The sequence below is a fragment of the Prunus dulcis genome, chromosome 6 (assembly GCF_902201215.1).
Source record: "Prunus dulcis chromosome 6, ALMONDv2, whole genome shotgun sequence".
NCBI lineage: Eukaryota > Viridiplantae > Streptophyta > Magnoliopsida > Rosales > Rosaceae > Prunus > Prunus dulcis.
Genome location: NC_047655.1, coordinates 28,154,963 through 28,176,301, shown reverse-complemented (window position 1 = coordinate 28,176,301; position 21,339 = coordinate 28,154,963). Strand labels below are relative to the sequence as shown.

At 39.0% G+C, this 21,339-nt stretch overlaps 6 protein-coding genes and 1 long non-coding RNA gene across 9 annotated transcripts; 4 read left to right on the top strand and 3 right to left on the bottom strand.

The window, feature by feature from the left end:
- Nucleotides 1-340: 340 nt before the first annotated feature.
- On the bottom strand, nucleotides 341-3,496 carry LOC117633046. Its single transcript, XM_034366718.1, has 6 exons — nucleotides 2,679-3,496; nucleotides 2,103-2,205; nucleotides 1,902-1,957; nucleotides 1,414-1,578; nucleotides 785-898; nucleotides 341-686 (listed from the first exon to the last, which is right to left on the bottom strand). The coding sequence occupies exons 1-6, from the start codon at nucleotides 3,351-3,353 to the stop codon at nucleotides 594-596; spliced, it is 1,206 nt and encodes a 401-aa protein (XP_034222609.1). The 5' UTR covers nucleotides 3,354-3,496; the 3' UTR covers nucleotides 341-593.
- A 188-nt stretch (nucleotides 3,497-3,684) lies between these two features.
- On the top strand, nucleotides 3,685-5,676 carry LOC117629778 (40S ribosomal protein S24-1). Its single transcript, XM_034362381.1, has 5 exons — nucleotides 3,685-3,899; nucleotides 4,164-4,205; nucleotides 4,379-4,549; nucleotides 5,195-5,281; nucleotides 5,369-5,676. Exons 1-5 carry the CDS (start codon nucleotides 3,828-3,830, stop codon nucleotides 5,408-5,410), a joined length of 414 nt encoding a protein of 137 aa, XP_034218272.1. The 5' UTR covers nucleotides 3,685-3,827; the 3' UTR covers nucleotides 5,411-5,676.
- Nucleotides 5,677-6,203: 527 nt separating this feature from the next.
- On the bottom strand, nucleotides 6,204-6,914 carry LOC117630612 (protein HEAT INTOLERANT 4-like). The gene has a single exon (XM_034363311.1). The coding sequence runs from the start codon at nucleotides 6,912-6,914 to the stop codon at nucleotides 6,204-6,206; it is 711 nt and encodes a 236-aa protein (XP_034219202.1).
- A 600-nt stretch (nucleotides 6,915-7,514) lies between these two features.
- LOC117629777 (guanosine deaminase) lies at nucleotides 7,515-10,499 on the top strand. 3 transcript variants are annotated; one of them, XM_034362377.1, is made up of 5 exons: nucleotides 7,516-7,681; nucleotides 8,780-8,860; nucleotides 9,186-9,376; nucleotides 9,930-10,034; nucleotides 10,127-10,499. In XM_034362377.1, exons 1-5 carry the CDS (start codon nucleotides 7,666-7,668, stop codon nucleotides 10,313-10,315), a joined length of 582 nt encoding a protein of 193 aa, XP_034218268.1. In that variant the 5' UTR covers nucleotides 7,516-7,665; the 3' UTR covers nucleotides 10,316-10,499. The 3 variants fall into 3 exon arrangements, with proteins under 3 accessions (XP_034218271.1, XP_034218268.1, XP_034218269.1); XM_034362378.1 differs by having other exon boundaries at nucleotides 7,517-7,681; nucleotides 8,801-8,860; nucleotides 10,127-10,448; XM_034362380.1 differs by lacking the exon at nucleotides 8,780-8,860 and having other exon boundaries at nucleotides 7,515-7,681; nucleotides 10,127-10,448.
- An 845-nt stretch (nucleotides 10,500-11,344) lies between these two features.
- On the top strand, nucleotides 11,345-13,864 carry LOC117629779. The gene is made up of 4 exons (XR_004586156.1): nucleotides 11,345-11,496; nucleotides 12,096-12,203; nucleotides 12,319-12,628; nucleotides 13,366-13,864. It is a non-coding gene; the product is annotated as an uncharacterized LOC117629779 (long non-coding RNA).
- Nucleotides 13,865-16,283: 2,419 nt separating this feature from the next.
- Nucleotides 16,284-18,163, bottom strand: LOC117629773 (probable transcription factor At3g04930). The gene has a single exon (XM_034362374.1). It carries the CDS (start codon nucleotides 17,932-17,934, stop codon nucleotides 16,636-16,638), a length of 1,299 nt encoding a protein of 432 aa, XP_034218265.1. The 5' UTR covers nucleotides 17,935-18,163; the 3' UTR covers nucleotides 16,284-16,635.
- Nucleotides 18,164-19,268: 1,105 nt separating this feature from the next.
- On the top strand, nucleotides 19,269-20,856 carry LOC117629775 (probable transcription factor At5g28040). The gene has a single exon (XM_034362375.1). The coding sequence runs from the start codon at nucleotides 19,453-19,455 to the stop codon at nucleotides 20,569-20,571; it is 1,119 nt and encodes a 372-aa protein (XP_034218266.1). The 5' UTR covers nucleotides 19,269-19,452; the 3' UTR covers nucleotides 20,572-20,856.
- The last annotated feature ends 483 nt before the right edge of the window (nucleotides 20,857-21,339 follow it).

Below are 21,339 nucleotides of genomic sequence, written 5' to 3'. Positions count from 1 at the left end.
GATATGTCCTTGTCATAATCCTAACCAGATGTAACTAGCAACCGAGCCACACCATTACAAGGAACTTTTGTTGCTTGATTTACTTACTAATTTATTCCGAACCTTCTCCTTCCAAAGAAAAAAAAGGGAGCTGCTCTTTGTCCACTTTACACTCTCTTTTGTTTTTTTAATACTTTTGTCATTACCATTACAAAGGAGTGTAAGTGGACAAAAGGAGTGAGGAAATCAGAAGCAAAAGGTATCAGGTCAAACCAAAAGATTAGAGCCGCTTCGTTTAAGAGTTAACTAGTATTCATTACTATAAGAAACTTGCTAATTATTATATCTGGCCAGCTATGCATGTAGTCTAACTGTAGTTTTTGTTGTATTAAATTTGCTGCAGTACATCTCTATTACACGGATGATTGTAGTTTATGCAAGGAAACTCTATACTAAATATAGAAACCTCTGTATAAAAGTTGTATAATACAAAAAACACAATTTCTTAGATATTCAGTATTTATGTACACCATAGACATACCCTAGTTAAGCATCCAATATGCAGTCGGGTTCATACCTCTTGCAGCATAGTGCAGGGTGGCTGGAATGTTCTCTCATAAAGGCCTCAGAAGCGGGTAATCTTCAAGTAGTTCCCGCTCCGACAGAGTGTCAATTTCATTCTGAGGAGTCCACAACACCTCTACTGCCTGCAGGACAAAGAACAAAATTATATGTATCAAGCACAAATAGGAAAAGAAAAGAGAAACTTACAACTTCCACGTCAAAGTAGATATTTTTCTCTTACTAATATTTTGTTTGAGGGAATGGATCCAAGCTTTTGCAACGCTTCCTTCAGGTCACCACTACCATTGATGGCGGGCAACTTATGCACTCCTTCAGCAGCCACCAATATCGTTATCTGATCGAAATCTGGTCAGAAAACAGATTGATACAAACATTTCTATTCCCTAAAACAATCCTGAAACTAGCCAACTCAATTACGAAATTCTATCTCATTCCTCGAAGACTAGAAGAGAAGAGAAAATAAACCATGTCAGATTTATAATAGAATCATGACAATCACTTCTTACATTAACACAGTATAAGTCATCAATAGTACCAAAATGGAAAGACTACAAAAAGAAAAATTGATGCAGTCCAAAGATGAGGTCGAGAAATGTTTATAACTCCTCTGCAAATTAGGCCAATTAAATTAGGCAGCTCATTGTTTCTAAAGCATGGCAAGAAGGCTTTCCTTATCATAATTGACCAAAGAGTGCTAAACTCTATAACACAATGCTTACATTTGAAAACACTGATTTTTCTAGAACATTTGAAATGTAACCTGTAAATGAACAACATAGGTTTGTACTTCGGTAAATGAATAAAAATTGGAAATGTGTATTATCATAAGCCATCCCAACTCTATCTTACCACTATATATTCGTTGCGGAATCCATTAGCTCTCTGGCTTGATGAGCTTTGCCTTTTTATGTTATTCACATTGACAAGTGTCTCTTCGTCAAATTTACCCCTTTCTTCAATAGAAAGCTGATTAAAGCGTTTCTCTGCATCCTCTATGCCTCGCTTTTGAGCAACCTACAAGTATGCCAGAAGTTATAGTTCAAGTTCATACAACCAAACATGTGCACCAGAAATCTAAGAGCAGCGACGGTTTTGATCTTTAAAAAGTTAGCATGTGCTGTTTGGGTTTTTGATGAGTAGTTGTCAGTGCCATATATTATCTCATAAGTTGTTAGTACAATTGTTTTAAGAGAGAGGAATTCTCTTGAATTATTATTATCTCTTCCTAGGCTTTCTACCATGTCTGATAATGGTAGGCAACAACACTGATGCACTAAACTGCAATCGTTCACCTGCGTAGATTAACCAAATAATCCAGAGGATGATATTGAACTTACAGATGAATAACCTGAGATGCAATAATCAGGATGCCGAAGCAAAGCTAGTGTTGTCTCTGCAAAGAAATGTGTAGTAAAAATTGCATCAAAATACCTAAAAGAAACAAAATAAAAGATACAAAACAGTAGCAGGGTATTTTGTATATGGTATAAAACCCAGTCCTAAAACCTCAGTTGCAGTATGTGTCTCTGTGTGTTCACCTGTCAAAACATATCCCAAACCCTCAGAGGTAGAAGTATCTGCAGTTTCAGCAATCCGATTAAGATCCCTTTGAAGTGCTCGCCCCATGCCTAACAAACCAACCTTAGAGAAGGGGATAAAATGATGATGAAACTATCAGATTGAAATCCAACAGAAGAGTCAACAAAGTTCATATCACATTTCTAACAATCAACCCTTCTTTAACAAGTGCCACCACAAAAAGAAAAAAGCTCCACCTTTCGCTGCTTCAGCACAAAAATATTAGTTCAACAACCAACCCATCCACAAGCTAATTGAAGGAAATCTATTTGCAACAGAAACTAGATTGAATGCCAAGCAGGGACAACAAGTCAACAAACAATTGATTGGGTCATATGTATGAAAAGCTCTAATTTTACAAGAAAATGAGCTTCGGAATTTCAAACTACATGGCAGCAGCACTGATATTATCAATATTAAGAAAGCATTCTGAAAAAAAATCATTGCCTTGTGACAATTAAAATTTATAAGCATTCAATCACTCAAATATGTATAAAACTGCGTCAACAAAATAAAGAATGAGAATTCAGCCATACCTGAAGCTTGAGAACACTTGTTTTCTCGGTAGCAGTAAGCACACTACCCTCGGACCGATCCGAGAGGAACCCCGAAACCAAAACAAACGCAGCGAAACCCGTCAAGATCAGAAAGAAACTCGACCCGGCACCCACTCCGAACCCAAATGCTGGCCCAACGTAAACGCCACCACCCCCACTGAACCCGAACGGCGAAGGCGCGTAGTAAGGCGCGGAGTACGAAAAATCGGGTCTTGAACTTGAAGTCCTCGGCACCGAGTAGCTCCTCGACGACGACCGCGACGAGAACGAGTTCCCCCCGACCCGCCCGCCCGAGGCGGCCAATGCCGAATTCGGGTCGGACATCAATAACAGACCCAATAAAACGGCAGCCATTGCCGGCTTTCTCAACGCCTTGAGAGCATTTAATAGTTTACTGGCGATAAGCTCAAGCGGGTTTGCTGGGTTATCTTTGATAACAAGGGACACAGACTGAGTGTCATCGAGGTCTGGTTTTGAGTCGGTTGAGTGCTTGAAGCATTTGACCTTGAAATTACAGGAAGCTTGTTCAACGTCGAAGGTTGAGCTGAATTTGATTGGCTTGGTGGGCAGAGGACGAAGAGGAGGCAAGAGAAATGGGGAGCTGCTATGCTTCCATTTCAATGGGTTGGGTTGGAGCAACGAAGCAGTTGCCATGAAATTTGCTTCGAGTGTTTTGGAATTGAAGGAATGTGAAGGTGTGGACGATGGGTGCTTTGTTTTGAGAAATCAAATAAAATTGGGAAGTTGTTGTGGCCGCTGGCTAAGCAGCTTTCGTCTCGTACCTTTGATTCGTTCAATCTCAGCCTCATCTTCGTCGTCTCTTTTCTCAAGAACTTATGAAGATAGACGTGCTGGGCACGTGACTTCCACTGAGTTATTGACCCGAATTCAGAATCCGACCCGAATTAATCAGGGAATTTGGGCCTAGTCCACAAAGATTTGAACGTATTTTGGCCCAAACCAAAAGCGACCCAAAGTTTTCGTCCTCCTTCAAAACCCTAATCCAATAAAAGCTAACTTTTCTTTCTCCCTTACCCTCTCTGACTCAGCTGCTGCTTCTGCATTTCCGCCTCATTGCCCTCTGGTTAGGTATCTTCCATTTCTAGGCTAAGCCTATCAAAACCAACCATGGCGGACAAGGCAGTCACCATCCGTACCAGGAAGTTCATGACCAACAGGCTTCTCTCTCGCAAGCAATTCGTGAGTACCTCCCTACTTTCTTTCTTTCTTTCTTTGGTATACAACCTAAAACTAAATAATTTAAGTCTTTGGTGTTTCAATGCGGTTTTGGATTTCATGTGTAGATCCCTTGGTTTTCTGAACTTCTTTTTATGTTGGATTTGAGAGGGTTTAGTCGAAAAGTGCGTTGAAAATGATTTATGGGATGCTGATGTTGTCAACTTTCCCTCGTTAATCTTCTTACGGGTTTAATTGTAACGCCTCTGTTGCTTTTGTTCCCCGTAGGTCATTGATGTTCTTCATCCAGGCAGGCCAAATGTTTCCAAGGTATTGTTGTTTTTCTTTTCAAATTTAAGCTTTTACATAATTGCCTTCAATAGTGTTTGAACTTTATCGACAATATATTTGTCATTTGAATTTTTGTCTCATAAAAAATAGCAATAATGTGAATTATGCACTTGCTCAGTAATTAAATGTATTGGTTTTTCGGTTTTGTGAAGGCTGAGCTGAAGGAGAAGCTAGCTAGACTGTATGAGGTTAAGGACCCGAATTCGATCTTTGTCTTCAAGTTCCGGACTCACTTTGGTGGTGGTAAATCTACTGGATTTGGATTAATTTATGATTCTGTAGAGAATGCAAAGAAGTACGAGCCCAAGTACAGGTTGATCAGGGTAAGTCCAGAGTTAAATAATAAGTTCATCTAAGGTTTTCCTTTTTTTTTTCTTTTCATGTTTTAGTTTAACACTAGGACATTACCACAGCTAGAACTGTAGCTAGCGCTGCTGAAGTGATTGTGATTATCACCTGAGTAACTCCTAGGCTGAATTAACTTAAGCCAAGTTAGTAAGAACTGTAGAGATGTTGATTATTTATACTATGAGATGCCTTTTTGTTTTAGTTTCTGTTGTTCATCCAATTTAAAGTATTATCAATTTTTGTTTATTTATTTTCTCTAAATAAATAGTCTTTCTCAGAACATTGCTTGATGATTGGTTAGTTGCAGTCAGATAATCTCGTTTAATTGGATTTTAAGGATTTACATGTATTATAATTTTATAAAGCTGATCACAGATTGTTAGTTGGTGGTCCTTTGTGTTTATTAGTTGTTTTCGTATTTTTTTGGCATGTGGTAGTAGTTGAGCATGAGTTAATACTTATATCTATTGTTTTGCTAAACTAAGCCTGGCGAGCAAGATTAGATTTATGGTTCTTATTATTAGCAATAATCTCCGACCCTTTTATTTCCATCTCTTCTTGATCGTTTTCATAGTTTGTTAGTGTATTCATACCACACTGACAATGTTTTTTTATGGCAGAATGGACTTGATACGAAGATAGAGAAGTCGAGAAAGCAGTTGAAGGAAAGGAAGAACAGAGCCAAGAAGATCAGAGGAGTAAAGAAGGTAAGAGAGTTGCTTATATTATTTGCTTGCGTGGTTATAGTTTGATTTCAGCACCTTGGTTACAATTATTTGGTTCTTTTTGCGCAGACCAAGGCTTCAGATGCTGCCAAGGCTGGAAAGAAGAAATGAGTCTCAGTAGTTTTGGTGCTGATTTTTACAGCCCATAGCAGCAATGGGCTTTCCTTAAATATGTTTTGCCTTTAGGTGCGTTTGAAATGAAGCTTTTTTTAGTGTCATTGTGGGTTTTAGAGAGCCAGCGGCTGTTTAGGTTTTTTGTTTTTCATTTTGTTATTGCAAAATTTCAGTATTCTGAAATAGACAAATTTAGAATATTGAGTAGCAACAGATTTCAGATTATTTATTGACTTCCATCATTTAGTTGTGGTTCTTGCCAATACTAGCGGAGCGATTGAATGTGACGTTTCCACGGGATGATTGCCGAAGTGCAGATGCTTCTTAATCTTATTAATAAACATCTATTTAATCGGGTATATAAGAAGCTCTTTGATTAAAATTTCTAATTCACTAGTTTTTAGACTTTACACATTGAATTACTAATCTAATTCAACAGATAGTTTGAGCAACCAAGTCGAATCAGGTTTTGAATTTTTCAACTTGTTCACAGGACCTCATGAGCCTTCCCGCAATACTTATTGATGAATTTATATTTAGCCTTTGATATGTCGGGAGTTTCTGGAGATTGCGTGGGGTAGAACTTATAAATCCTCATATTTTCAAAACCCTCCTCTGCCTCTGGAGCTGCTTGAACGCTAGTAGTTTTTCTCATGGCTTGTCTAAATTCCCGTTGATGCTTTCTCTTTGCTTCATATAGTTTGTCCAGGACATATTCCTTCAAGCCAGCCTTCACAACTGGAGATAATTCGTTATCGTCTTTTAACTCATTTATGATGGTCTAGGCAACTCAATCTATCTCGCGCTCTACCCAGCACCAATGATCTTCTTCCTTGTGATCCAAGTAAGGCATGTAGTGATGAAGTTTCATGGAACCTCCTTCCTTCAAGGGTTTCAAAGCAGCCCTACTCTGAGTGCTGCCCAACACAAATACTTGAGCAGATTTCATCACTCTCTCAGCTTCTTGGGCGTCTCTCTTCTTGTCCGGAGGAATGTATGGAACCCAATCCATGTGCAACTGTTTCATTGGAACTCTGGTTTCTTCACCATTTCCTTGGCTATCAAATGGTTCGATGCTCAGTTCATAGGCAGGCCGGGAAGGTGATACAATGGCCACCACCACAGGGACTGTAATTTCTTCTTCAGAGCTTCTATGGATATGGCATTCGATTGTGCCGAATAGATACACTTTGTTGCTATCCTTGCCGATAATCTCTTGATGGAGCTTTCCTCCCTCTTCCAATGCTTGTTGCAGATTGGTGAAATCCCACTTGAATTTGTTGTGCACAGCCTCCATTTTGTCCCAACCTGTCCCAATAGGAAACGCAGCCTTCCATAGCTCTTCCAGTTTTCGGGGCTCCTCCGGGGACTCAGGTTTGGGGCTGGGCTCGGGCTCGGGCTCGACTGCCTTGACCCGCTTTCGCAATGGCTGAGTGTCTGCAGGCTTCTGGCTGGCCTCTATTTCCATCTGTCTAACCTTCCTCTTTGCTCCTTTCCTCATTGTAATGATAATTCTATGAGAAAGGAAAAACCAGAGACTCAAAGAAGAGATGGAGCGACAGAAAGAAAGAAAGACACAGAAAATAGAGAAATTGACAGTGTTGTCTAAGCCACCGTTTAATATATTTATGGGAGAGCGAGTGGAGTAAAAAATCTTCCTAATTCAAGTAGGAGTTTCCTATTTTCCTAATAAAAAAGTAGCGTCCAAACCGTATTATTCTATAATTTTTTCATGCCCAATGCCAACCCAATCATATAAATTAGAAACCCACCCAACTTGACTTTGCTATTGGTCTTCAGAAGCAATTCTTTCAAAAACCCAAAGGGCCGAAAGGGAATCAAACCAGGCCCAAAGCCCAATTGAAAGTCAACGAAAGTAGACTAACAAGATCCCCTTTATGCACTCGCATTCACACCTCGACATGTCGTGTCTTTGTTTCTCTATTTTTTCTCATACTCTTTTTCCGTCATCTCCAGTCTCTTTCCTTCTCGCTCTTTACCAACAGCTATTATTATTTTTGTCCAAAAAATTAAACTACTATTATATGTAAAAATAAATACATATAAAAATAATAACATTAATTAACTGGTGGACCAGGTCATCTCGATTCTCATCGCGCTTTCTTTCTTCCTTTCACGTTTCCTTGTTCTCTATATTTTATCCTCCTCACACCCCATTTCTTGACTATTCCAATTCAGTTCCTCATTCTTTTGATCTTTCTTTCTTCTTTCGTACATCTCCAATTCCCGTCATGGCGGATGCTAATGGTTTGTGTCTTTGACCCCATTTCTATTTTTATACTCTTTTGCTCTTCTTTTCTGTTCGTTTACTTTCTTGGCTATTATTATCAGATCATGTATATATTTCCCATTTACTGCAATTTTTTTTTTTGGGTGTGTGTGTGTGTGTGTGTGAATTGAGTATGCGCTTGTGCCATGGTTTTGCTCATTTACTGTCTGTGACTTTGGACTGAATTTTTGTTTCTAAGGCCGGGTGCGTTTCCTGTTCTGATTCTCATATTTGTTTCTGGGTAAGTCCAGATTTGTTTGTATCACCATTTCCATGAAAATTATAATATTTTATATTCTGGTGCCCCTTGCAACTTGTAAGTGTTTTTTACTAGGACTTGCCTTGATTTTAGCTCAAGAAAGTAGAAAAGTAACTTGGATGTGTTGCAAACACTGAATTCAAGCTATTTAACTGCTAACATTGATTTAAATCCCTAGATTTGGGATCCCATATTCCAATTTGTAGCATTCTAATGCTCCACCAACCATCCCTTACACACAACTTAATCGATCATGTAGCTGCTTTAAAGCAAATTGATTAAAAATGTCAAAAATTTGCATTTTCTTCACAAAATCTTGTAGATACATGTCTTTTATCATATCCAGTAGTGGTGGCAAGACATTTAGTCCCGAAGTAGGAAGCGTTTTGTGCCCTTGACTGCAATGTGAATTGGAGCAACCATGAATTACCTTTCTCCTTTTCCTTCGAAGACCTGTGAAGCTCTCTTCAGTTGTACTTTTACAAGATGATCTTATGCTTTCATTTAGAATTTGTGTGCATTCACTCCTAATTTGTTTGATTTATGAAATTTTCTTTCTCGTGTTCACCCATATATATATATATATATTTTCCTTTTCAGGGAAATTCTAGGATAAGTGTGTATAAATTGGAAGCATAAACTTGGTTGGAGCCTTGATTGGATAAAATGTTATTTCCTTTACATTGTTATTGCGAGTGCATATAATTTAAGTCATTGCACTTCTATTGTATATTAATAGGAAATTTCAAAGTGTGGTTTGAAATGTTGTTATTTGTTATATGCATGTGGGAACTTTGGATGCTTTGCTTAATCATAGTTAACCCTCCTCCATTGGTAGTGGTGGAAGCGAACGATGGAACCATTTCTGTGGCTTCTGCATTTGCTGCTCATCAACAAGGTAACACCAAACTCTTCTTTTGTGTCGTTACCATTTCCCTTCCCCAATGTGCAATGAAGATTACTATAATATATAAACAGTCAATAGGGGGGGTGGGTGGGTGGTTGGTTGTGTGTGTGGCGAAGAACTTAAATAAATGGTTTATATAGATAAGCAATAGAGTTTTTATGTCCCTGTTTATATTATTTTGTTGATATTCAATTTGTAACATCTAGCAAATGAAGTAATATATTTACTTATTCGCCTTGTCAGAAAAGGCGTACTTTGCACCAGATATGGTCTTCATAATTATCATGCTTTGCTTTTCATTTTATTTTTCAACCAGTTGTACAGGATAGAGACCACAAATTCTTAACAGAAGCAGTTGGAGAAGCTTATAAGGGAGTTGAATGTGGAGATGGAGGGCCATTTGGCGCGGTTGTTGTTCGTAATGATGAAATAGTTGTCAGCTGTCACAACATGGTTTTGAAAAACACTGATCCGACTGCCCATGCAGAGGTTACTGCCATAAGAGAGGTTCGACTATTAAATTACTACATTGCCTCATGAGGGTGGTTTTGCTTACTGAGAACATGGTGGTAATAATGCCAAAATGGTTAGATCCTTCCTAGCGTGTGTACACATAGACACACATGCATATTGGTTTAGGGAAGACTTAAATGTCATTTTTGTTTAGTCTTTATCATAAAGTGAGCTTGAAAGTTTCTTGTAAATACCATCTTATTGGTACTGTTTTTTTCTGCTCATTTAAGTGCATTCTGATGCTTAATGTTATCACTTGGGAGCACTTGATGTCGAGGGACAATAATACTGTAACAGAAGAACTGAGGATACACACACACAAAAGGTTTTTATGTTCCGCATGGTCATTGTAAAGTTGTAAGCATGATGAGTATGTATATTGATCTTAGCAAATATGTTTCCGAAATCATATCCCATTGTTTTCAGTTTCTACTAGTTTTAGTTACCGCCCCTGTTCTTTATTTGATATTGAATTTGTGTCATGCTTTATATCTTGTGCCTCCAAATGCTTTTCGGATTTCATGCTCGGGATAAAAAATTTCCACAGGCCTGTAAGAAGCTCAATCAGATAGAGCTCGCAGACTGCGAAATATATGCATCTTGTGAGCCATGCCCAATGTGCTTTGGTGCTATTCATCTTTCAAGACTAAAGGTCCAATTTTCAAACCTTTTAGCTTCCGCATAGTAATGAGTGGATCACATTGCTATTAGGTTTCCATAATTTGTCGTGCTCTTTCTGAACAGAGGTTGGTGTATGGAGCTAAAGCTGAAGCAGCGATAGCAATTGGGTTTGATGATTTCATTGCGGATGCACTAAGGGGCACTGCATATTATCAAAAAGCTCACTTGGAGATCAAGAAAGCTGATGGTAACGGTGCTGTTATTGCTGAACAAGTATTTGAGAAAACAAAGGCGAAATTTCCCATGTATTGATTTTCATGATTCCCTTAATGGTGAAAATTCCACCATAACTGATTGAAGACTCAATTCTGTTATTACAAGACATTTAAAAATTTAGGAAAAGAAAATTTGGTGGTTTCCTCAATAATGACTTTTCATTATACAATCAGCTGTTGCATATTGAGAAATTGAAATTTGGAGCTCGTTTTAAAAGAAATCTTACATTGCACATTGTTCAAATTAATGGGTAATATGCAAGAGGCTTGTTGCTCAAGTAGTTAAGAGTATTTATCATTACATCAGAGGTCCCAGTTTCGATTTTCCTCCCTCCTTTTATAACATATATATTGGGTATTATAGTTCCCCCTTTTAGAGCATTTTCAGTGGGGGGTTGTATAATGAGGTGTATGTTAACTATACACCATTTGTGATCGAAATTACCTGCAATGGGGAAGTGTAAACGATTGTAAATTTGAATCACAATGGTGAGATGCAAATTTAGATGCACATGTACATCCTTTTTTACATCCCTGGCAGGTGAGGCCTACATGAGAAAATGTGAGAAAATGTGAGAAAATGTGAACAAAAGTAAGTAAAATCAATTATACATATTTAGATTTACATCTTCCTCATTGGAGCAAAAACCGCATTTACAATCCCCGAATGTATAAAAGAGATGTAAAAGTGGCTTGTACACCCTCGAAAATATACCTCCCCCACTGTGGAAGCTCTTATGGGTAATATAGTCCAATAAATTTAATGCTTTTAGCTTGTGGTGGGTCAGCATGTTTAGCTGTAAATAAACATCATAAGATAGAATTAAACTTGGTTGGGAATTTCTTTGGACCAGAAAGTTGGAAGCTCAAAACAATGATCGTGTATCTCTAGAATGTTCGAGAAGGTTCTGTTTATTAATTTATTTTGGGTCGGTGAAACTCATTCAACGAAGCCCAATAGTGCACATAAAATAGGGACAAGCCCAGCAAACCCAAATAAGATAACGGGCCTTCTCTACAAGGATTTTTAGAGAGAGAGAGAGAGAGAGAGAGAGAGAGAGAGAGAGAGAGAGAGCCCTTTCCTTTCAGATCTAACTTCACAGAAGCAAAGTGCGGTTCGAGGGAGAGAGAAAGGCGCAGAAAGAGGAGGCGTCGCGTGCCTGCTTCGACGATGAAGTTGACGACACTCGACAACAGAGCCATGCGGCGCCGGAGAAGGTAAACATTCCATCTTATTCCTTAGAATCTGATTCGAAAATGATTGATCTCAAATCCTAATTGAGTTCGAGGTTTTATGGCGGATGAGGCAATGGATACTTGATTTTTCTCTTAATGTGTATTATTATTTCTATTCCTTGTGGATTTCTTTATTTATATTTGCGTGAAATAATGGAAGAAAGATAGCCTCTCTCTGTTCAGTTCGTGGCATGATTTCTTTTCATGTCTGTTTGGACAGAAAGAAAACGTTAAAGCCCCAATTTTATAATTTGGATCTTAAATTTTTTACTAATATAAACCTAGCTAATTCCATGATATTTGAATAGGAAAATTTTCAATTTCGTTCATGTATTGACTTGGACTTTACAATCTGTGGTTTCAATTGAACTTTTGATGGGCAATTTTGTTTATGGGACATGAAAAACAGTACGTGGGAAATTTCGGTTAGAAGAAGAAGAGGTACTACTAGAGTTTTGTTTTCTAACGTTGTTTTCTGTTTTCGAGTGGAAGAGTTTCTTTGTAATTATATTAGGTTTAGGGTTTGAATTGAACGTTATTTCTGTTATTCGTTTGACTCCTTTTAAAAATGTGTGATACAGACAGCAGCATGTCACTCATACGTTCTTGCGGATTTTCTAATCATTTGCTGCTGCTGGTGGATAAATCTACCTGCAGACCAATGAGTAGTCTCCGGCCTAAATTAATTGGTAAGCTTCTGCAATCAATAAAATTTACTGTGGAGATCTTCTACCCCTTTCATTTCACTCTTCCTCCTATTAACAGTGAATTAAGTGTATGTTTTTTTGCTCAATGTTGTTGCAGTTTGAAGCTCTGGTCAAGCTGTAGTGAAAGTGGCAACAAGTGCTTCTGTGAAATCTCGTGAGCTTTTGTGAATGTGTGAAAGTGACCCAGACCAGACTGCAAGACCTTGCAACGTTAATGGCCTTCCTGAAATTTTGTTCAACCCCAGCCAGCGCAGTTTGACAACCTTCAGCCCAATAACCGCCTTGACCCTAGAAGAAAGGATCCTAGAACGGCTTGGCTCTTATTGAAAATATTCGGCTTAATCACAGACCGGTTTGCAAATGTTAAACTCAACTAAAGCTTACAGAGCCATGCTGCGCTGGAGAAGGTAAACATTTCATCTTATTCCTTAGAATCTGATTCGAAAATATTGACCTCAAACCCTCATTGAGTTCGAGGTTTATGGCGGATGAGGCAGTGGATACTCGATTTTTCTCTTAATCTGTATTATTATTTCTATTCCTTGTTGCTTTCTTTATTTATACTTGTGTGAAATAATGGAAGAAAGATAGTCTCTCTCTCTCTCTCTCTCTCTCTCTCTCTCTCTCTCTCTCTGTGTTCAGTTCATGGCAAGATTTCTATTCATGTTTGTTTGGACAAAAAGAAAATATTAAAGCCCCAATTTTACAATGGAGGCATGGGACTTTAGAATCTGTGGGTTAATTAAACCTTTGATGGACTGTTTTGTTGATGGAACATGAAAAACAATACATGAGAAATTTCGGTTAGAAGAAGAAGAGGTACTGCTACGGTTTTCTTTTCTAACCTTGTTTTCTGTTTTCAAGCGGAAGAGTTTCTTTGTAATTATATTAGGTTTAGGGTTTGAATTGAACGTTATTTATGTTATTCATGAATCTCTTTAAAAATGTGTAATACAGACAGCAGCATGTCTCTCTCTCATATGGTGTTTGTTTGTTTGCCTTCCCCGCCATGATTATTTCATGGGGATTTTTAAATCATTAAAATTTACTGTGGAGATCTTCTACCCCCCTCATTTCATTCTTCCTCCTATTAACAGTGAATTAATTAATTGTATGTTTTTTGGTCAATGTTATGTTGTTGCAGTTTGAAGCTCTCTCTGGTCAAGTTTGGGGCCAATGATTTCGCAATAACTAAGCAAATATCAAGTATGATTTTTGTTTCAGAGCCCCTGATGGGTTAACTGTGGTATCAGCTTCGATTTTCGGAGGTCATCAGACCACCAAGCACTGACAAAGCAAGAACCTCCCCTCTGGATGGCCTATTTTAAGTGCAATAACTGCCCCAAGTGCTATTTTTACTCGAGGTTTTGCTACTTTGGGTCTTTTAACTGAAATGCATCAATCCGAAATATTAGTACCCGGGCTCCAATCCCTTTGGTTAATGATGCATGTAAGTATGATGGTATTGAGCTGTGCAGCTCTTTTGTGTGGACCATTATTATCATTAGCTCTTCTAGTCATTCCATATCAAAAATTCAGAAGGATTTTTAGTAAAGGGAATAATTGTCTCATAAGATTTCTCCCATAAGATATGAACAATATGTTGTCAGTGTATAGAAAAATAAATAATACATGTTCCCCTAACTAATACAAAATTTAGTACATACCGCCTTAAACTCAAATTACCTGTTGTGTCACATTTACTGCGCCCCAGTACATATAGTTTGGGGCCGATTATTGATAACTGAGGCCCTTTAATTGTGCATTTGGGTCCCACTAACGGCCAAATTTCCAGAACTTAAAGCCTAATTATATGGCAGGTTTATAGTTTGGACCCATATAACTGGGCAGATATAGTATGGACCCAATTACTGGGTAGATATAATGCAGCCCAATGTCCAGGACATAGACCCAATATCCAGGATATAGTGTGCGCTTGTAGTCAGTGGGGCTGTTTTATCTTTTGTGGGCCTTCATTGGGCCTATTTTGTAGTTTTTGGTTCTTCATTGGGCCTGTTTTGTCGTTTAGTTTCCTTTTGATGGGCTTATCCTGTCTTTTAAGGATCCTAGAATTAGCCTATTTGTCGTTTATATTAATTGGGCCTATTTTGTCGGTTATTGTCTTTTGGCTGGGCCCATTTTTGTGTTCTATTGTCTATTCGATAGGCCGATTTTTTTCGGTTATTGGTCTTCTGTGGGCCTATTTTGTCTGTTATTGGCCTTTACTGGGCCTGTTTTATTGTAATTCTGGTGGGCCTAATTTGTCGTTTGTTATTTTTGGGCTATTTTGTCGTTTCTGTCGACTCCATGGGCCTATTTTGTCTTTTATGGGCCTCTATTGGGCCTATTTTGTCATTTATTGACCATCATTGGGCCTATTTTGTCGTTTGTGGTACTGCGTCGGGCCTATTTTGTCGTTTATGTGACTCCATTGGGCTATTTTGTCCCTTACTGTCTTTTCGGCGGGTTTTTTTGTCTTTGATGGGGATTTGATTGGGCCTATTTTGTCTTTTATTGCCCATCATTGGGCCTATTTTGTCTTTATGTTGGATTCATTGGGCCTATTTTGTCGTTTATTGGCCATCAGTGAGCTTATTTTGTGTACTTCATTGGGCCTATTTTGTCGATTATGGGATTCCATTGGGCCTATTTTGTCGTTTATAGTGCTTTATTGGGCCAATTTTGTCTTTTGTGGGACTTTATTGGGCCCATTTTGTCAATTATGAGATTCCATTGGGCCTATTTTATCATTTTTGGGCCTCTGTGCTGCTTATTTTGTCTTTTATAGGCCTTTCATTGGGCCTATTTTGTCGTTTATGAGCCATTCAGTGGGTCTACTTTGTCATTTGTAGGCGATTCAGTGGGCTTATTTTGTCTTTTATAGGCTCTCACGTTGCGGAAACCCGGGGCCTGTTTCACTTTTGGAGCCAACTTCTGGGCCGAATTATGGGCTCCTTTTGAACCGAAATTAGCGATTTACTGTCACATTTCGAACACCCTATTTACGGCCCAGTGTGCTTGTTCAGGCCCTATCGAAGTTATCTTATTTTGGTCCAGGTGGGAAAAGTTCAGCCGATCAGCAATAATACGGCCCAATTTTTAGTATTTTTGCAGGAGTAAAATATAAGCCGATCTCTAACCCCGGATGCATCTAACACACTCCTCAATTAACCATCACAAAATGGCAACTACTATACCACTGCATGAATATCAACACCACATTCTAATCTCCAACAGAAATTGGTCAGATTAACATTTTAAGTGATTCCAAGACTAACAATCCGCATATAACTGGTCAAGGCCAAAGTCTTATACTCAGGGTGGCATAAAATATGAATTCAATTCATGGTGACTCGGTGTATGAGATCTGTCTCAACTTTGAATGAATTTCAAACATCAAACAAAATCCTTTGAAATACATAATTTCGTCTAAAACACATATATACATAGATAAAGCTAGTTCATGTCTAGCTACAGCTATACACGTTCCGTACACGTCTTTTATGAATTTACTCTTAAGTAACTAACACAAGTATATATGCATATGCCTGCCTCGTTGTTGAACGCAAAATAACCAAAGCTAGTAAAGTAAAATCCTGAATTAAATAATAACTGTGCAAGTTTGAAGACAGATCTTGTCTCAAGTGTATGACTCGCTGTCTTACTTACATATCATAGCTTTCAAGGTCTTGAAAAAGAAAGGAACAAATAAAAACCTTAAACATCAAACCAAAAACAAATAAAATAAAACTCCAACATCAAACATGTCAAAACTGATATACACCAATATCTAGTGGCTTGGCCCAAGTAGGTATGAAATGAACATTCATCAGCTTTCCATAAGCTAGGAAAAATCTAAATGATCAACTCACCAAAAAAATAAAATAATAAAACAGCTCTAGATTAGAAGGGTAAATGGGAGGGCAAATCTTGACCAAGAAGTTCAGGCCTTTAGAACATACGGTGATTTCTAAATTCCTTCTACCTGCAATTACGAGTCTCGCAATCCCGTAAATGAAATCTCCAGATTTTTAACACATGATTACAATCAAACGCAATAAATTAAGTGGCTGACTTGATCAATTTTTTGTCAAAAAACATATAATGTACATCAAGATACAGTAAGGAAACGAAAATTTTCTCATCTATAAATTATTTCATCAATTATCTACACATGTCTAAAGCGTATGAACAAAACTATCAAAAGACTAAACAATCATCAGAAAATAATTATTCAACAACTGTTCTATGAAACCAACAAAGACGAAAATTCGAAAATGCGAACACCAGCTGCACCATCAACCATTTGATCAGAGACCAAGCAAATTTATATGAACAAAAAATTCAAGATTCGAGGAAAGTCCCACAACTTACTAGCAATGCCAACCTTCAATCTGAAACCCCCATGGATTCATCAGCCTCGGCTGGATCGTAACTCCTCCAATGCAACTTTTATCTGATTTTGAACCAACTCCAATCGCTTGGAGTAGACCTCCAACTCCAATATCTGCTGCTTCCTCCACTTCTCATCTGCCCCTTCACAACCACCAAAATTCAAATTCATGGACGGCCCGCCGAAGCTCAATGGAATAGGATTCAATGACAACCCTCCGAACCCTCTAGCCGACCCGCCGCCCATTGCACTACTCAGCAACTCCTTGAACAATGGAGACAAACAACTCTTCACCGTCTCCTCAATCAACCCCTGAACATTACAATTGCTGCAACTATTACCACCACCACCACCATGGTTACTGTTATTAATGCTGTTGTTATTATCTTTAATTACAGGCGATGGCTCAACGAAACCTCCACGGGACGGTGGCGGTCTTTCTTCGGCTCTAAGCTGCGTTCGCGAGCGCTTGCGCGATCTCGGCGTGGACTTCTTATCGCCGGCGAAACCAGCAGCCTCCTCGTTCTTAATCTCATAATTGTTGAAATTGGGATTGTTAGGGTTAGGGCTCGGATCTTCATCGTCCAAGGCGTTATCGTCGGGGCCGATACGGCCGATATTGCTCCAGATCTTGCGGGAGATCTCGAACGTGGCTTGATCGTGAGGGCTCTTGAAGCTAACCTCTTTGCCGCTGGCGATTTTGTTGAGGACGTTCCGGTACTTCTTCTTCAGCCTCCGGAGCTTCTCGACGAGCTGGTTCTTGTTGAAGTCAAGCTGAAGCTTGGACTTGATCTGGTCGTAGAACAAGGCGGTGTCGTTTTGGCCGTGGTGCGAGCCTTTGTTGCCTCGCATCGTCGTGTAGTCGAGGAAGCCTTGCAAGAGCTCGATCTCGTCCTCGTCGGTCCACAGCCTCTGGAAGAGTCTCCGAGAGTCGTCGAGGGCCGCCGGCTTCTTCTCTTCGGGCTGGGGGGACAGAACGGCGTGTCGTTTGGGATCGGAAGACAATACGGCGTCGTTGGCGACTACGGTAGTTGCGGTGGAGGTCGTTGTGGCCAGAGCCAAGGGAGGGGGATCCCGAGCGGGCAGGGCGACGGTGACGGTGGGAGTGGCGATGGCGACGGGGAGAGAGTCGGTGGCGCCGGCGGAAGAGGTGGAAGGGGAGGCAGAGTTGATGACATCATCATTTAGGACGTCGTCGTCGTCGTCGACGTCATCTTCTTCCTCGTCGTCGTCGACGACGTCGTCTTCTTCCTCGTCGTCTTGGGAGGAGGAGGAGAGGTCCCCTTCGGGCAGAACGGCGTCGTCTTGGTGGGGGGCCATTCCTCAGCTAGAATGGGAATTTTGGTAAAAATTGGGGATGAGGTTAGCAAAGTGTTTTGGTGGACAAAGAAGAACAGGAAGAGAGAGAGAGAGAAGTAGTTGGGGTTAGGCCGAGAGAGAGGGAAGGAGGCAAGTGGGGTTGGAGTTGGGTTGGTTCACAAGGTTTTGGTTAGCCTTATTTTTATGCGTTGCGTGTTGGAGTGTTGATGAAATGAAAGGGTGGACCTGACTTGGTGGTGGTGCTTTCTTTGGTTTGGTTTTGGTTTGGTGTCGTGGGAGAGAGAGAGAGAGAGAGGAGGACCCACACCCCCACGCCACTTCCAACTAATCAATTCCTAAATATTGGCAAATCCGTCGTCGTATCCAATTATATCAGTTTTTGAATTTACGGATCCAATCCAAATCCACCGAGTCATCGAAATAAATCAAAATTTTATTAAATCCACCGATTTCGAACACCCCCCATCGAAACAAATTAGAACGAATTAGCTTGCAGAACACCCATTATTATTAGTGTATTGGTCTGAAGTATTTATTTATTTAAGTAAAGTTTTGAATTCGAGTCTAACATCTATATAGTGTATGTAAGTTTAAATATTATCGTATTTTTTAATATGAAAGATTCTTAAAAAAGAACGAATTATCTATGAAGAAAAAGAAATTTGAAATTAACTATATGACTAAAGTCAAAGTGTACCGTCTCAACACAAATAAGAGGTAACTCCTAATTAAAAGAAAAAGGAATAAGATGGGTTGGGCTGCAAGCAATGCAACTTCATGGAAAATGGCTTCTTGAATTGTTTTACAATCATCTTCTTCATCCATTATAAGATGAAAAATTCGGTCCAATATTTGGGAAAGTCACCCCCCCTCACCCCCCTCACCCCCTCTGGTAATTGGATCAGCTTCTTTTAGGGGAAAAAAACAAAACAAAAAAGATTGCAAGTCAAGTCACCTATTTGATCATCTAAACCCTATGATATGAGCTTGTTCACTACATGTTTCGAGCATGCACCTACCAAATTCAAATCATAAACAAGCACAGTGTATATGACTTGGCCCAAAAAAATGAATTTGTTATCTAGAATTTTCTAATCACATCAACGATAATTATTGACAAAATTAAACTGAAAGTTTGTTGAGAGCAGTACTTGTTTTGGGAGGTGAATACAATCCTCACGTAAAAAATTAGGTAATGGGCATGCAAGGCAGGGGACATGAGCCATTATCGGATAGTGGCCACCATTAATATTGTTCCTCCATTCACATCCATTCCTCTATATCGTTACTATCATTTCTAATTATGCTATTCTTATCAACAAATTCTTCTTAATCATTAATTATGAACTAATTAATAATTATCTAGCTTAACCTGAAATTTACAAACTCCAAACCCGAAACTGCAATTTCTCTCAGACGCAGACCAAGCCACTCAAGGAGAACATTCGGAACAACCTCTCTCTCTGGTTTGGTCTGCTCTCTGCAGGGTCTCGTCTCTTTTAATTTAAAAAATATATAATGGCATGGCCGCCATTGCTTAGTTGGATCCTATCTTCTTCTTCTTCTTCTTCGTCTTCCTCAGAGTATGAATCCGACGACAACAACGACATTGAAGATTTAGGAGGAATTAATGATGTCCCCGACAACAACCCAAAATCACAAAATGACAATATTGATGATCATGAAAACGACGACGTCTCATACCAACCGCAGGAGGAGGATCAAAACTCCAACTCCACCTCCGACTACACCTTCACAGTCTCCGAACCCAGCGCAAAACGACGACGCATTGATCGCACATATAAGCCAGCATTGACGTCCGAAGCACCCGAGGAAAACAAGAAACGGCGTCGAAAAAGGGTGTGGAGCAAGGAGGACGAGCTGGAGTTGTTGCGGAGTTTGCTCGACGACTGCTACAGCAGGGGACAAATTAGAACCACCGTGAAGGACACGGCGTCGTTTTACGCAGAGGTTAAGCCCAAGTTAAAGCTGGAATGTAACAGGGTCCAAATGGTCGAGAAGCTGAGGAGATTGAAGAAGAAGTACCACAACGTCGTAAACAAAATAAAGGACATGAACTCGACTGGCAAAGAGTTCCGCTTCAAAAACCCGCATGACAAGGTCGTTTTTGAACTTTCCGACAAGATTTGGAACGTCGTAGATTCGCATGAAGATTATGCACCAAATTCTAAGTACGTTAGTATTTGCAACAATGTTAAGGTGAAAAAGGAGGAGGACAACGTGGGTAGCAGCAGCGTTGCAGATCATGAACGGCCACAGATGAGACACACGTGGTCGCATTCTAGGCTAACAACAACGTATGATGAGAACAATAAGGCTCATGATGTTTTGAATGATAATGGAACGACGTCGTCATTGAATAATAATAATAATAATAATAACAATAATGTGGATGATAATATGAAGAATGATATACCAGGGTTGATAATTGAGGGGCTGGCTATGAATCCATTACCTCTGAGTTTAAGTAAATTTGGAAGTGGGGTTGAGGTGGCAGATGAAAAGTGGAGGAAGCAGCAGATTTTGGAGTTGGAGGCATACTCTAAAAGGTTGGATTTGGTGCAGCATCAGGTTAAGGCAGCTTTGGATGAATTGCGGTCCAAGGGAGATGATTAAAAATTGATTTCAATTTATTTAGTTTGTAAAATTCTTTTGGGTTGAATAGGATAGATAAATTTGTTGTTCTTGATTTGATAGAGTAATTGTTAAACTAAATAACAATTCCTAGAATAATTTAGACATGTATTAATTTTGTGATTTATTCAGCTGTCTAAACAATTCGAACACATGACCTTAAGTGTAGTATAAGTGCTCTTAACCAGTTGAGTTACAAGTTCTTTTCTCGGTCAGTGTCAATGGTGTTTCTACATTAAGCTGTCCAACCCAAATTTTTCCTAAAAAATTATTGAATGGGCAGCTTCTCTCCTCTTGTCTTGTCTACAACAACTTCTCATCTACTTCTCTTGACATATAGGCATCAACTTCTCCTCTTGCTAGCAACAATTATTCTTCTCATTCTCTTCTTTTTAATTATCTTATGTATTTTTATGTTGAAATTGAGTATTCCAGGGTTTAATTAGGAATGAATTAAAATTAGGAATTTTGTTAAAATTAATTAGGGTTTTGATTTTAGGAATTTTGTTGAGATGTTTGATTTATTGTTGGTATGGTTATGATGTTTGATTTGCATTGGTATGTTTGATTAAATGCATGGATGCTATTATGAGAATTGGTATATTTTTGTTGAGATGTTTGATTTATCTTATTGGCAAAATCTTCCTGAATCTCCCATTGTTGAGCCTCAAGTTGAAAGAGTTGAGAATCAAAGAGTCGATGATGATCAAGATTTTTATATCAATTATTTAAGTGTGATCCTAGATTACA

What these genes read in the sequence shown, in the direction of transcription:
- LOC117629775 (XM_034362375.1), top strand. Translation starts at nt 19,453, where the DNA reads ATGGCATGGCCGCCATTGCTTAGTTGGATCCTATCTTCTTCTTCTTCT.
- LOC117630612 (XM_034363311.1), bottom strand. Translation starts at nt 6,914, where the DNA reads ATGAGGAAAGGAGCAAAGAGGAAGGTTAGACAGATGGAAATAGAGGCC.
- LOC117629773 (XM_034362374.1), bottom strand. Translation starts at nt 17,934, where the DNA reads ATGGCCCCCCACCAAGACGACGCCGTTCTGCCCGAAGGGGACCTCTCC.
- LOC117629777 (XM_034362377.1), top strand. An exon ending in AGGTTACTGCCATAAGAGAG is followed by an intron (nt 9,377 to 9,929) that starts GTTCGACTATTA and finishes AAATTTCCACAG; the next exon opens with GCCTGTAAGAAGCTCAATCA. An exon ending in TTCATCTTTCAAGACTAAAG is followed by an intron (nt 10,035 to 10,126) that starts GTCCAATTTTCA and finishes CTTTCTGAACAG; the next exon opens with AGGTTGGTGTATGGAGCTAA.
- LOC117633046 (XM_034366718.1), bottom strand. Translation starts at nt 3,353, where the DNA reads ATGGCAACTGCTTCGTTGCTCCAACCCAACCCATTGAAATGGAAGCAT. An exon ending in TTTGGGATATGTTTTGACAG is followed by an intron (nt 1,958 to 2,102) that starts GTGAACACACAG and finishes ATTTCTTTGCAG; the next exon opens with AGACAACACTAGCTTTGCTT. An exon ending in TCCGCAACGAATATATAGTG is followed by an intron (nt 899 to 1,413) that starts GTAAGATAGAGT and finishes GATTTCGATCAG; the next exon opens with ATAACGATATTGGTGGCTGC.
- LOC117629778 (XM_034362381.1), top strand. Translation starts at nt 3,828, where the DNA reads ATGGCGGACAAGGCAGTCACCATCCGTACCAGGAAGTTCATGACCAAC. An exon ending in TTCTCTCTCGCAAGCAATTC is followed by an intron (nt 3,900 to 4,163) that starts GTGAGTACCTCC and finishes TGTTCCCCGTAG; the next exon opens with GTCATTGATGTTCTTCATCC. An exon ending in CCAAGTACAGGTTGATCAGG is followed by an intron (nt 4,550 to 5,194) that starts GTAAGTCCAGAG and finishes TTTTTATGGCAG; the next exon opens with AATGGACTTGATACGAAGAT.